The 13933-nt window shown below is 36.1% G+C and overlaps 1 protein-coding gene across 17 annotated transcripts in view; it reads right to left on the minus strand.

The window, feature by feature from the left end:
* Positions 1-13933, minus strand: part of mon2 (Mon2 homolog, regulator of endosome-to-Golgi trafficking) — a 272572-nt gene that overhangs the window by 148672 nt on the left and 109967 nt on the right. For all 17 annotated transcript variants that reach the window (XR_011334650.1, XR_011334648.1, XR_011334647.1 and 14 more), the window contains one exon: positions 2081-2293. Coding sequence is in view for 9 of the 17 variants with exons in the window: in XM_069838580.1 (XP_069694681.1) it covers positions 2081-2293 (213 nt within the window). In the remaining 8 variants the exon portion in view is untranslated. The remainder of the gene's footprint in view (positions 1-2080; positions 2294-13933) is intronic.

The raw sequence follows: 13933 nt of genomic DNA on the forward strand, positions 1-13933 counted from the left end.
TTGAAAGTAAATAAAGTGTGGTATCCTGCACTTAGAAACACTAACATAAAACCATGGTCCTCAACCATATCATTGAAACTGCCGGCGCAGACCACACTGCCAACAACAAAACCCCTGGAGTGGACTGCACTGTGAACAGCGAGCCACACCAAGTTCCCCCTATAAGTCATGACATGGAACCAATCGCAGCACCAGTTGTCCCTGCCACGCTGAAGAAAACACTACACCCCAGAGTGTCTCACCACTGATAATGTCTGCCGCAGTTGTGGACGAAATGTCTGGTCATTACATCGCCAGTAGACCACGGCCTATTAGCCCGGAAAACTCTAACCTCAAAAAATATTAAATGCACATCTTTATAGTTACTACTTTTAGTTTAATTTACTGGATTAATACAAAATACCCATTACATTTTTTTTAAAGCTAGCACTAGCTACTGTTACATAGTTCCACATAAAATGGTTTCTACTGTTTATCAATATGTATAATCCCACATATTTCTCAATACCTTTTTCTTTTCTCATCAGGCAGTCCCTTCTTGTTTTATAGTTACTATATTTACTACTTTTAGTTTAATTTAATGGATTAATACAAAATACCTATTACATTTTTTATAGCTAGCACTAGCTACTGTTACATAGTTTCACATAAAATGGTTTCTACTGTTTATCAATATGTGTAATCCCACATATTTCTCAATGCCTTTTTCTTTTCTCATCAGGCAGTCCCTTTTTGTTTTTCTAGCATGAAACAAACTGAATTACATCATCGAGAGATTTCCCTTCTTTCTAACACACTATGTATTTCGTATGATTGAATTTCACTATCATCAAGCGATTTTGCTTCTTTCTAACACACTATGTCTTTCCTATTATTCAATTTCACTATCATCGAGAGATTTCCCTTCTTTCTAACACACTATGTATTTCGTATGATTGAATTTCACTATTATCAAGTGATTTTCCTTCTTTTTAACACACTATGTCTTTCCTATGATTCGACTTCACTATCATCGAGAGATTTACTATATTATCCACCACTGTGGAGTAATGGTAGCATGCATGACCATGAAACGAGTGGGCCCAGTTTCAAATCCTGGATGGGACAAGTTACTTGGTTGAGGTTTTTTTTTTTTTTTGCCCATTAAGAACAAATGCTGGGTAACTTTCAGCGCTTGGATCCTGGATTCATTTCGCTGGTATTATCACCATCTCGTTCAAATGCTAGATAACTATAGCAATTGATAAAGTGTCCTAAAATAACCAGTTAAAAAATATACTATGTCTTTCCTATAATTCACTTTCACTAAGACTTTCACTACAGCAGGTTTATCATCTGTTATTTTAATGACTGAGGCAGATGATATGTGAAGTTTTGCTGTATTAAGTAGCTGCGAAGAAGCTGCATCATAATCCTCTAACAACCTGACAACATGGAAAGACTGCTGGTAGTCAGTACCTGCAATCATTTTTTCAACATCTTCGGGCACTATACAACTTGTTATTTTCTTGCACTATTCTGTAAGTGCAAAATCTGTTACATGCTAAATAGCTGTGACCAGATGTTAAAAATTTATATTGCATGGATTTGAATACACCTTTTGCCACTAGATACATGAACAAAAACACACAACCATACAGTTCTTATTCTGCTCAGTTTAGATAAGATTGTTCTTGTTTGTAAGAGTTTAAAGATTGAGAACTCGAAACAAGCAAGAGGCAATTTCGTTTGCTTCTTATTCTGATGTGCTCTCAGGCATATATACACATGTAACAATCATTCGTGTCTGCCACATGTACCCCAAAATTATAGCAGCCAACTTGTCGGGAATAAAACATGTTTGTGTGCATCAGAGAATGGATGAAAATGACTTTTGCAGGTCATTCAGAAGTGCAAGTATTGAAATTTTGAACTACTTGCACCACACACTTAGTTAAGCGCTCTTAGCAATGAATTGTCCTTGGTATTTATTCCATTTCACCGATTTTCATACTTACCATATTTGACATTTTCAGTCCTCAATTATAAAACTTTAAAATTTTTCTGAAAAACTGCATTACATTGCTTATAATTATCAAACCTGGTTGTCACGAAGTGGAGGTTGATATTTGTGCTGCAAAGCAGCCTTCACGAGATATGTAACAGCCTCTACACCCCATTCTCGCATTCGTATGTGTGGATGCTGGCACACCTCAAGAAGATGATTAGTAAGAGGTCTCCACAATACCTCAACACGGGGCAAGTTTACCAATCCAGTCTCTAGTAACTTGGCCACTGCAAAGAGTGATGGCTCCTGAAATAATGAATAATATTACACATAACAGTATACAATATAACACAATTCCATTGTACATTATATGTCACCTGTAACATATCCAGAGTAAATTTTCTGGTAAGTAGTGTTTAAAATTCGTGGTAGAGTCAATGAGAATTATGATTCACGGAACCTCACAGTTAATATTAATAAAGAGCAATTCCACGTGTGATTGACTGACATTTACAGTACATTTTGGCAGCAAAATGTCTACCTATATTGTTTAATAGATTGAAATTAAAATGTGTCATCTCATGATTTGATAAAGGAAAGTGTACAGTTAAGCTATATATATAAAACGACTTTCAAAGAAAAAGTATATTTATTTACTTTCAAAATGTGTGTGACTGACATAAATGTCAACTCTATCTTCAGGTGAACATGGTTCTCCTCAAATTTCTCTGAAATGTCATTCCTAATAAAGTTTTTCCAAAATATTGTTTGGAGAGGAAGTTTTAAACTTCTGTTTAAATTAAAAACAATCTGTTAAACTTCGATTGGTAATGAAGTTACTGCCGAAGAAGGCTATGTAACTGACTGACCTCTTTCTGTGACTGACTGACATATCTGAATTCTATTTTTAATACCATATTATGGAACCTCAAATATTACAAAATAGCATGAAACTTGATAAGTAGTAACATAAATTTTTTATAATTGGTAATTTTATGATACTTTACCAACTGCTATGATTATCTTGCATCTGAGTTAGATGAAGGTGATAATGCTAGCAAGATGAGTCCAGCGTCCAGCGCTAAAGTTACCTAGCAGTTGTTAGATTAGATTTATTTATTTATTTAACCTGGTAGAGATAAGGCCGTCAGGCCTTCTCTGCCCCTCTACCAGGGGATTACAACTATAACATGAACAATAAGATTACAATTAATATTGTTGTTCTTGATGGGTTGAGGGAAAACCCCGGAAAAAACTGCAATCAGATAACTTGTCCCAACCAGGATTTGAACCCGGGGCCATTAGTTTCAAGTTCAAACTTTAATAATATCTTTTCCGAAACACTTGCCTAACATGCACCTTAAATGATACAAAATATTGCAGATATTACATACTTCTCAAGTTCATAACATAGCTGTTTTTGTGTAGTTAAATACTGTCAACAGCCATAGACATTGATGTGTCATTTGAGGATTGGTGTCGAACTGAACTTGACAGCACTTATCGCGCAGTGTGACATCAATTATTACTCCCCTTTCCTCCCGAACTCTAGTTTACCAACTCTTAGGTGTGGTGAATTATCAGTGGTGAAATCGTTGCTTATCAAATCAGTGTGTATGTGTGTAAAAGTTAAAAACGACTTTATTATGTGTAATGGGAAGACGAATTCGTTTGCTTTTTAGAACATACCATACTTTTTATGTTATGTTCAAAATGCCTATTACACGATTATAAATTTAATATACAACATTACTCCTTCTATGATAAAGAACATGCTAAATTAAAATGTACGATAAGTTAAAATGTTGTTTGTACTCAGTCTACTACTTTTGAAGGAATCTTATCTACATGAAATTTGTGCAGAATATTAAATATGATTTTTTTTCCCCTGAATATGCAAATCTATTAAATGGCCTTAAGAAAGGCAATAATAAATAATATTCAAGAGAACAAGAATGTAGACAACATGATCGAATATTAGCTATTGTTAAATTTCTTTTGAATTCACCCATAATGTAAAACAATTCATTGATGGAGAAACAATAAAAAGGTGCATAAAAATTAATCTGTCAAGAGAAATAATCTTGACTTCAACAAAGACTTAATTAGTGACTTCAAAAGTGCTCTGGAGCAAAAAGATCGTTGGATCGAGGAGCTAGAATGCAAACTGGATGATTTAGAACAATATCAGTGATGCCAATATTTGCATATTTTTGGTGTGGGTGAGAACAATAATGAGGACACCGACGTGTTAGCTATTAGTGTGGCCGAGAAGGTTGGGGTGGACTTGAGTCTAGCAAACATTGATAGGAGTCATAGAGTTGGTAGGAGACGAAAATCGACCCAGGCCAATAATCGTAAAATTCGCTGTTATAGGAAGAGAAGCGAGGTCTTCCAAAACAAAAGAAAATTAAAAAATTCTGGTTGGACAATTCGCGAAGACTTAATGAAAACTCGCCACAGCATATTACGTGAAGCGATAACCAAATTTGGACAATCCAACGTATGGACTCAAGATGGCGTCATCATTGTGAAACGCGGCGATGCAAAAAGAAGTTACATAATTAATAAGTCAAAGCAACTCCTCATAAATTGTTTGTTACATTACGAAAGTAACAGTTTAATAATTTAGTACCAATTATTAATTATTGTATTAATACTATATTTAGTTACATTGCATTACCTTTGTAAATTTTGTCTATTTTTAGTTAAGTTGGCACTATTGCCTACATAGCCCCCCTTTCTGTGGCATGCCCTCAGGCTGATGGCGAGTCTAGCCTCTCTGACCCTGCTTCCTCTCAGCAACCTGTTCCCACAGCTCTATCCACTTGTCTGTCATCCTCCCCAACCCCTCTATTATCTCAGCTGTTAAAGCAGTCTGTCTCATCTGACCCCAAATCTTTGAAAATAGCACACTTGAATTCTCAGAGCATTATACCACACTTCCAGAATTCTCTTCTATTTTCACTAATATAGATGTCCAATGTATTCTTGTTAGCGAGATGTGGCTAAAACCCTCGTTGTCTTTCTCACTCATTCACTTAAACGGCTATACTTTATGTAGAAATGATAGATTATACAAGCAAGGGGGGGTCGAGTTTGCGCATATATTAGGAATGATCTGTACCCTAAAATTATTCTAAAATCACAAGGTGATGCATTACGACCCCTGAATATTTGTTTGTAGAAATACAAGCAAGTCTTCATAAATGTCTTTTAGCAGTAGTTATTAATAAGCCTCCCAATGCTGGACATTTATCTGATTTAAAAAGCCCGTTAGCCGATCTTTTACTGCAATATGAACATGTCTTAGTTATGGGGGATTTCAATATTAATCTTCTGGCTGTCAGGTCAAATGGGACTAATCAACTCTGTAATTTGTTCGAACTCTCAATCTAACATTTCTTCCACTCATTCCTACCCACCACACACCTACTTCCGGTACTTTAATTGACCTAATCATTACGAATAATCCTGATAGAAGTCTAACTTCAGGACAGTTACCAGTTCCAGGAATATCTGGTCATGATCTTATTTTTGCAGAGTACTCTCTACAGTGCCATAAAATGCAGCTAAGGTAATTACTTACAAAGATCAAAACGCATTGACAATGACCAACTAACTTCTGATGCCCTACAAATGCCATGGCATACTATTTTTAATTTAATCACAGTTGACGAAACAGTTGCCACCTTTAATGACATGGTAATACAATTACTCGACAAACATGCACCTTTAAAGAAGAGACGTATCACCCACTGACCCACCCCATGGCTGAATGACAGTATTCGTAATCTTATGACGTCACGTGACACTGCTTTCCGGAAGCACAGACACAACAAATTTGCCGAAAACTTCAACAACTATAAAAAAACTTAGAAACAGAACCACACAATGCATTAGGAATGCTAAACGCCGTCACGCCCTGAGTCTCGTCGACCTGTCCATTCCCCCGCGCTGTCTTTGGAATAACTTACGTTACATGGGAGTAGGGAAAAAAGCATCAGAAGCTGAAGTTATAAACGTACCACTTGATAAACTCAATGAATACTTTACCTCACCTCCCGCTATACGACCTGAAAAACAGTCAAAACTAAATACAATTAATACTCTCCTAGATAATCCCCCTCCTTCTTGCGAAAAATTTTTCTTCTCGCACATTACTGATTCTGAAGTAAGGAGGGCTCTTAAAAGCATTAAATCTAAAGCACAAGGCACTGATAACATAAACATAGTCTTTATCAATAAGTTAGTCGATGTCGTGCTTCCCGTAATAACCCATATTTTCAATTCTTCAATTATCATGTCTGCTTATCCGCAACTTTGGAAAACAGCTTTGGTACATCCACTTCCTAAAGAAAATTCACCTACTTCTGTCGAAGACTACAGGCCAATCTCCATTCTTCCTGTTTTATCTAAAGCCCTGGAATGCATCATTCATAAGCAGTTGTCAGATTATCTAATAGAATTTAATCTTTTAGACCCTTTACAATCAGGATTCGGAAATGACCATAGCACTTCTACTGCTTTGTTGAATGTTACTGAAGATATACACACAGCCATGGATAAACGACAGGCTACTGTACTAGTTTTATTGGACTATAGCAAAGCCTTTGATTCTGTTGACTTCGATCTACTATTGACTAAACTACAAACACTACATCTTTCTGACAGTGCTATCATCTGGATGTACTCCTACCTAACTGGCCGCCACCAGCAGCGTGTCATATCTAATAATCGTTTCTCATCCTGGCGTACTGTAGACACAGGAGTTCCTCAGGGGTCAGTATTAGGCCCCTTGCTCTTCTCTATTTATATAAATGAAATTTCTAACTCATTTAAGCACTGTAGATATCAAATATATGCAGATGACGTTCAATTGTATATTTCAGCCCGTCCTGATGCACTAAATGACAGCATTAATAGTCTTAATGAATATCTTGATTCCATCTCTACCTGGTCTCAACAATTTGGACTTAACCTAAACGCATGTAAATCACAGACTATCCTGTTCACGAACCGTAGATTAATTCCTGATGTCAATGACCTGAATATTCCACCTGTGAAACTGAATAAAAGAATCATCCCATTTACTTTTACCATAAAAAATCTCGGAGTGCATTTCGAATCTAATCTCAATTGGGCTACACATATTAAATATACATGTAAGAAGGCATTCTCTATTCTCCATTCACTAAAAAGATTGTATCATTATCCATTAAAGATTAAAAGATTAAAGATTTATTTATTTAACCTGGTAGAGATAAGGCCGTCAGGCCTTCTCTGCCCCTCTACCAGGGGTTACAACTATAACATGAACAATAAGATTACAATTAATATTAAATTTACAATTACAATTACAATAAAAATTAAAGTACGACAAGAATACCTGATTAATGAAAGCTAGACATTTTATCATAGAAGTTAAGAACAAAGAATATTTTTGTATTTACTAAATTACAAATTAAACCTACAATAACAAAATTCTATAGTGATGAAATTACCGGATATTGAGATATTTTGTGGTAGATTAAAAGAACTATTTACAAGAAACCATGTCTGAACGAGTCTCAATTACTGACCAAGTGCCTAGTAAGTTTGCGTTTGAATTTAATTTTATTTCGACAGTCCCTGATGCTAGCAGGTAACGAATTCCAGAGTCTTGGCAGGGCTATTGTGAAAGAGAATGAGTATGAGGAGGTGCAATGGGATGGTATTGTTAGTATTGTTTCATGGCGAGAGCGTGTGTTCAGATTGTGGTGGGAAGAAAGGTAAGTGAAGCGAGACGACAGATACGAAGGAATAGAAGAGTTCAAGATTTCGAAGAGAAAGAGAAGTGAATGTAAATTTCTTTTCTTATCTAGTTTAAGCCAACCTATTGCTTCCAGGGATGGGGTAATATGATCATATTTACGAACATTGCTTACAAAACGTACACACAAATTATGAGCACGTTGAAGTTTAATTTTGTTGTCGCTGGAAAGGTCAGTCAGTAAAATGTCAGCATAGTCAAAATAGGGAAATACAAGGGTCTGCACAAGGGACTTTTTTAAGCAAGAGGGAAGATGAACATTTATCCTTTTTAGCACATGAATAATAGAGTGTACTTTTCTGCAGGTTTCTGTGATTTGCATGTCCCAGTTGAGATTATTATCCATGTGAATGCCAAGATTTTTTACCGAAGAACTGAAAGGGATATGCACTGTACTTACTTTAACGGGGGAAATGTCGAGGTGCTTTACAGCGTCGGTTTGCCGTTTGTGTCCTAATATGATTGCTTGTGTCTTTCCAGGATTGATATTAAGATGGAATTTCTTTGTCCATGTCACAATCGAGTCAATGTCTTCGTTCAATTTATCTATAGCGTCATTTATTTGATCTAAGCGGGAAGAGATGTAGCATTGAAGGTCGTCAGCATACAAGTGATAGTTACAATGCCTTACATGAGATGTAATATCATTGACATATATTGTGAACAACAATGGTCCGAGTACCGAACCCTGTGGTATACCTGATGTTATGTTAAGCCAGGAAGAGCTTCGATTCCCGGATACAACACATTGTTGTCTTTCCCGTAAGTAGGATTCGAACCAACTCACAGCAGTCTCTGACAAATGCAGATTTCTCAATTTATGGGTGAGCATGTCAAAATTTACAGAGTTGAAAGCTTTGCTAAGGTCAAGAAGTGTTAGTATTGTTACTTTATTAGAGTCGATTGCTTCACGAATGTCTTCTGTCACTTTAAGTAGAGCAGTGCTTGTGTTGTGTCCAGCTCTGAAACCTGACTGATACTTGTCGAATAGTTTGTGTTCGTTCATGTAGTTAGTAATTTGTCTGTGTACGATTCTTTCCAGTGCTTTTGATATGGCTGGCAGGATACTGATTGGTCTATAGTCGTTCGGGTCGGTGGGAACTTTGACTTTTGGAAGAGGAAGAACGAAAGCTTGCTTCCATATTTTAGGGAAAGTTGAAGTGATTAAGGAACTATTGAATATGTGTGCAATTGTAGGTATTACTATGTCTTGTATTTTCTGTATGAGTAATATGCTAATGTTGTCTGGCCCTTGAGCTTTCGTCTTGATGCGTCGGATGGCTTTCATTACGTCAATAGGAGTGACGTCAGTAAAATAGAATTTGTCTCGAGTTGGGGGAGCTGAGTCAGGCAAAACTGTGTCTTGTTTCGTTGTGTTGTTTAAGGTCGGGTCCTTTACAAAGTGTTCGTTCAATCGGTCAAGTGGGATGGGTATGTCTGCTTGTTCACTAGCCCTTCCAAGTCCAATAACCTTCAGATTTTTCCATAACTCGGAAGGGGTTGTGTTGGGCTCTATAAGTTTGTAGGAGTATTTCAGTTTAGCGTTTCTTATTAGTTGAGTCGTTCTGTTTCTTAGGTGTTTATATAAGTTAAAATATTCGTCGTTTTTATTGCGGGTGTATTTCCTATAGGCTAAGTCGCGTTCGGACATCAGGCTACGTATTTCAGTCGTCATCCAAGGGGCTGGGGTCTTTCTGGTACGTTTGGTCTTTAATGGTGCGTGTTTGTCATAAAGTTGAAGTATTAACGTATTGAATAAGTCTACTTTCTCGTCTACAGTTCGTAATGTCCAGATCATGTGCCATGGAAGTTGCGCAGCGTCTTCTTTCAGTGCAATATCATCTATTCTTTTGATATCCCTGTAAGTAATTACTCTAGGAGTCGATTTAGGACACTGCAGATTAAACGATAGATAAATGATATCATGCCCTGATAGTCCTGGTGCAGGCAACTGTCCATGCGTCAGTATTTTGTCGGCATTGTTAGTAATTATCAAGTCCAGTAATGTGTCTGTACCTTCCGTGTGATGTGTGGGAGCTAGGGGTAGGATTACCATATCAAGGGACTGAAAGAATGATTTAAGTCTTTTAGTCGTACTAGAATGTAAGTCAAGTAAGTTTGAATTGAAGTCGCCCATGATTATAACGTTCTCATATTGCGGCGTTACGTTTAGTAAGGCGGTTTCGAAATCATCTACGTCATATATATGTGGGGGTTTATATACGACACACACTAGACATTTTGTAAATAAGGTGCAAATTTCGACGAACATGAACTCGGGTTTGGCAGAGTACTGGCTTGGAGAATGATGAATAATTTTAGGTCGCAAATCGGATCTAATATAACCAGCCACCCCTCCGCCTCTCTTGCCCTCTCTGTCATTACGACAAAGCGTATAGCCAGGAAGGTTTACGAGAGTGGAAGAAAGATTAGGATGTAACCAAGATTCGGAGATAAGAATAACGTGAATGTCTAAAGGTGAGAAGATAGAAGAAAATTCGTCAAAATGACACAACAGACTTTGAGCATTCACGTGAACAACATTAAGTGACAAAGGAGAGAAAGAAAGCGCAGCCTTGAGTATGTCTGCGGTACAGGGCAGTGGGCAGGTAGGATTGCTATTGTTCGTGTTAATAGAGGGGACCGGTCTCTGTACACTGACCTCAGGGACTGTCAGGTGAACATGCTGCTTTTTGTTCTCAATGGTACCAACTTATATGCAATTCAAGTTTTTAAATTATTTTCTAGCAATAATAACTTAAAATTACAGTACTAAATGATAAAGAATATGAAGAAGAAAAATAATTAATTAATAAATAACGTTATTATATAGTAAAAGTTAAAGTGACTTAAATTTACAGTACTAAATGATAAAAATAAGAATGAAAAGGAATTAATTATTACGTAAAGTTACTGATAGAGTAAAATTTAATATAGATTGAATATTGCAGTATATTAAAATTAGTTGCCTTACTAGTTTTACGCAGCCGACTCGTTCAGATCATGTCTTCTGGGCATTTAATTCTGTGTTTGTGCTCGCCTACTTTGACAATAATGTCTCCGTCTTGTGTCCACACGTTTTTCAGGCTGTATTTAGTTATGCATTCTTTTAACAGATTATGCCTGGCTTTAGTTAGGTCTTCACGGACGGTAACAAGACTACCCTTTAACAGTTTTTTGTTTCTGAATACCTCAGCCCTCTTTCTATAGCTGACGAATTTGACAATGATAGGCCGAGGCCTATCACTGTTTCTTCGCCCCACTCGGTGACTTCTGTCGATATCACTTTCAGTTAATTGTACTCCTATTTTAGAAGCCACGTCAATGGCGATAGTGTCCGTGTTCTCAGACTCACTTTCACTCACACCGAAAATCCGTAAACACTGTCGCCTCTGATATTGCTCCAGATCGTCCACCTTCATCTGGAGCTGCCTAATGTGCCTGTCCTTCTCCTCTAGAGCTGTTTTCAGGCTTTCTATCACAGCACTGTTTTCAGCAATAGTTTGTTTCAAGTCCTCCACAATGGCGGTCCTGATGGCCTGCGTCAGTACCTGCAGCATGCCGGGATCTTTCAACGCTTCCACCATGACGCGTCGGACAGCTTCTTCGGAGAACTGGCTGGGAGATGACTTCTTATTATTGCTATTTCCACCCATTTTGTCGTAGAAATCGAATGCGAAATAACACAAAATTATATACCACGACACTTTTAAGCACTTTCAAATAATAATGCACTCCAAAACCGCTGCTAATAATCAACTAAGTCGGAGCGTAATAACACGTGTCTAGCAGCTATCCGCCATGATGTATTCCTCTGAATCAGAACAGACGCTGGTACAGACACTCATTCTACCTCACTTCGATTATTGCGACGTTTTGTTCAGTGATCTCAGGATTGATTCTGCTCAGAAACTACAGCGTGTTCATTACACGTGCGTCCGCTTCATTTGTAATGTTCGATACTATGATCATATCTCACCTTCTTTCGAGAAGTTATTATGGCTTAGGTTACATGAGAGGAGAAATCTGCACTCGCTTTCTCTCTTATATCAAATTATGCACACTTCATCCCCTTCTTATTTATTTGCCAGTTTTCATACTCTCTTCAGTATCATAATATTAATACTCGATCACAACGCGATAACACGCTAGAAATTCCACTTCACACATCATCTCTGTATTCCTCATCTTCCACTGTTGCTACCTCTCGTCACTGGAACTCTCTGCCACCTGAAGTCAAGGGCTGTCGAACATTGAAATCTTTCAAATCCAAGTTAGAAAATTATCTTATGACGAGTTGCCAAACTAACTTACTATTATGAAAAATGTTGTATTGCATGTTTCCATGTATACATATTCTTTTTTATGTTCTAGTGATATTTAACTTATTTTATCTTTTTGTTTTCATATTTCCTGATAACGGTATATCTATAATGAGATAACTTGAGCTATATATAATAATAATTTTCGTTACTGTGTGTACCTAAAAATATTGTATTCATTGCATGCTTTGTACTTCACTCTATTATTATTATTATTATTATTATTATTATTTATTATATTATTATTATCATCATTATTATTATTATTATCATCATTATTATTATTATTATTATTATCATCAATAATTGTCTTATTTTTTATACTTTGTATGTCTCATTTATTTTTTATTTACTGTTCACATTTTATTATGCTTTTTCCTTTCTGTCTGTATGTTATATATTATGTCTGATTTCCACTTACTTGTTGTTTACATTATATTAATATTATCTTATTCAGTTTTGTGTGTAAAATTGTAATGTACTTTGTAAATTTGTAGTGTTTTTTCTAACACAGTTTTACTTGTGGTTGAGTGTTAGAGAAGGGCGTACAGCCTTAACTCTGCCAGGTTAACTAAACCATTATTATTATTATTATTATTATTATTATTATTATTATTATTATTATTATTATTAAATAAAAAAACTTCGAGAGTATTACATTATCCAGGCACGTTCCTAACAATTTGCCAATAACCGTCTTAGCTATTATGATATGGTGACACTAACCACAGTTTATATTTTGCATAATACCCATGGCTGTTATGTATGTTCACAATAACTGACTGTTCTTCTCCATGAACTATTTTCAACGTGTCTCTTTCCTTGCCATTTATACCATCCTTGCTTCTTCAGACGAAGTTTATATTCACGTTGTCTTTCTGCCGCGGATTTCCCCATATAGCCTATTGCTCCACTTAACACAGTCCTTGTGTGAGTTTACCAAAGTCTCCCAAGCAACTGTGTATGTGGTGAGAAAGAACAGCATAAACGAGAGTGCGACATATCAGTCAGTTACGATACTGCAGCGGAAAATGAAATAATTTCAGAAAAATGTTTTCTAATACTGTTTTGTTAGTGATGTAGTGATAACGTAGAATCTCAAAGGAAATTTTAATCTGTCAGTTATTGTGCTGTGTAGAAGAGGTTTTGTGTTTATCGTGACTGACTGACCTTAACTTAGAGTACAAATAATTATGTTTTTAAGTTACTTAGAACCTTAGAATACTCCCACTATTTTCATATTTAGTTCAAGGAAAGACCAAAATACGGTGTACAAAAATGAGGGATTGAAATAAAACAAATTTATGTGTCCAAATTGCGATATTAAATATACATTTCCTCACGTCATTTTTTAAGTGTTTGCAATATGACAAGATCTGCAGCAATTATAGACTAAAACAATGAGTATATGAAACATTAATTAATGGAAAAAGTCAACTTAAACTATAAAGAAACATATTTCTTCAGCAAAAATATTTCCGTTAATTTAAAAAAATTCACATCGATATGACATTTTCATGGAATTGCTCTAAATCAGAATAAAAGAGAACATTCCAATAATTTGGAAATAATGAAAAATGACTGACCTGAATCTAATACGACTTCAAATATAATAATTATGACCCAAAGTTTTAAGATGATCTATATGAAAAATAATAATACCTCAATATGACACGCTCACAAATTAAAAGCTAATTTCAAGTTTTCAGTTCCAGACTTCAGCAACAACCTCTTCTGGCTCTCATCCCCAGTTATCTCTTCTTCCTCCATCATTGTCGTCGTCATCATCATCCCATAAAATGTCACCCTTGC

This window comes from Periplaneta americana, chromosome 10 (genome assembly GCF_040183065.1).
Source record: "Periplaneta americana isolate PAMFEO1 chromosome 10, P.americana_PAMFEO1_priV1, whole genome shotgun sequence".
NCBI lineage: Eukaryota > Metazoa > Arthropoda > Insecta > Blattodea > Blattidae > Periplaneta > Periplaneta americana.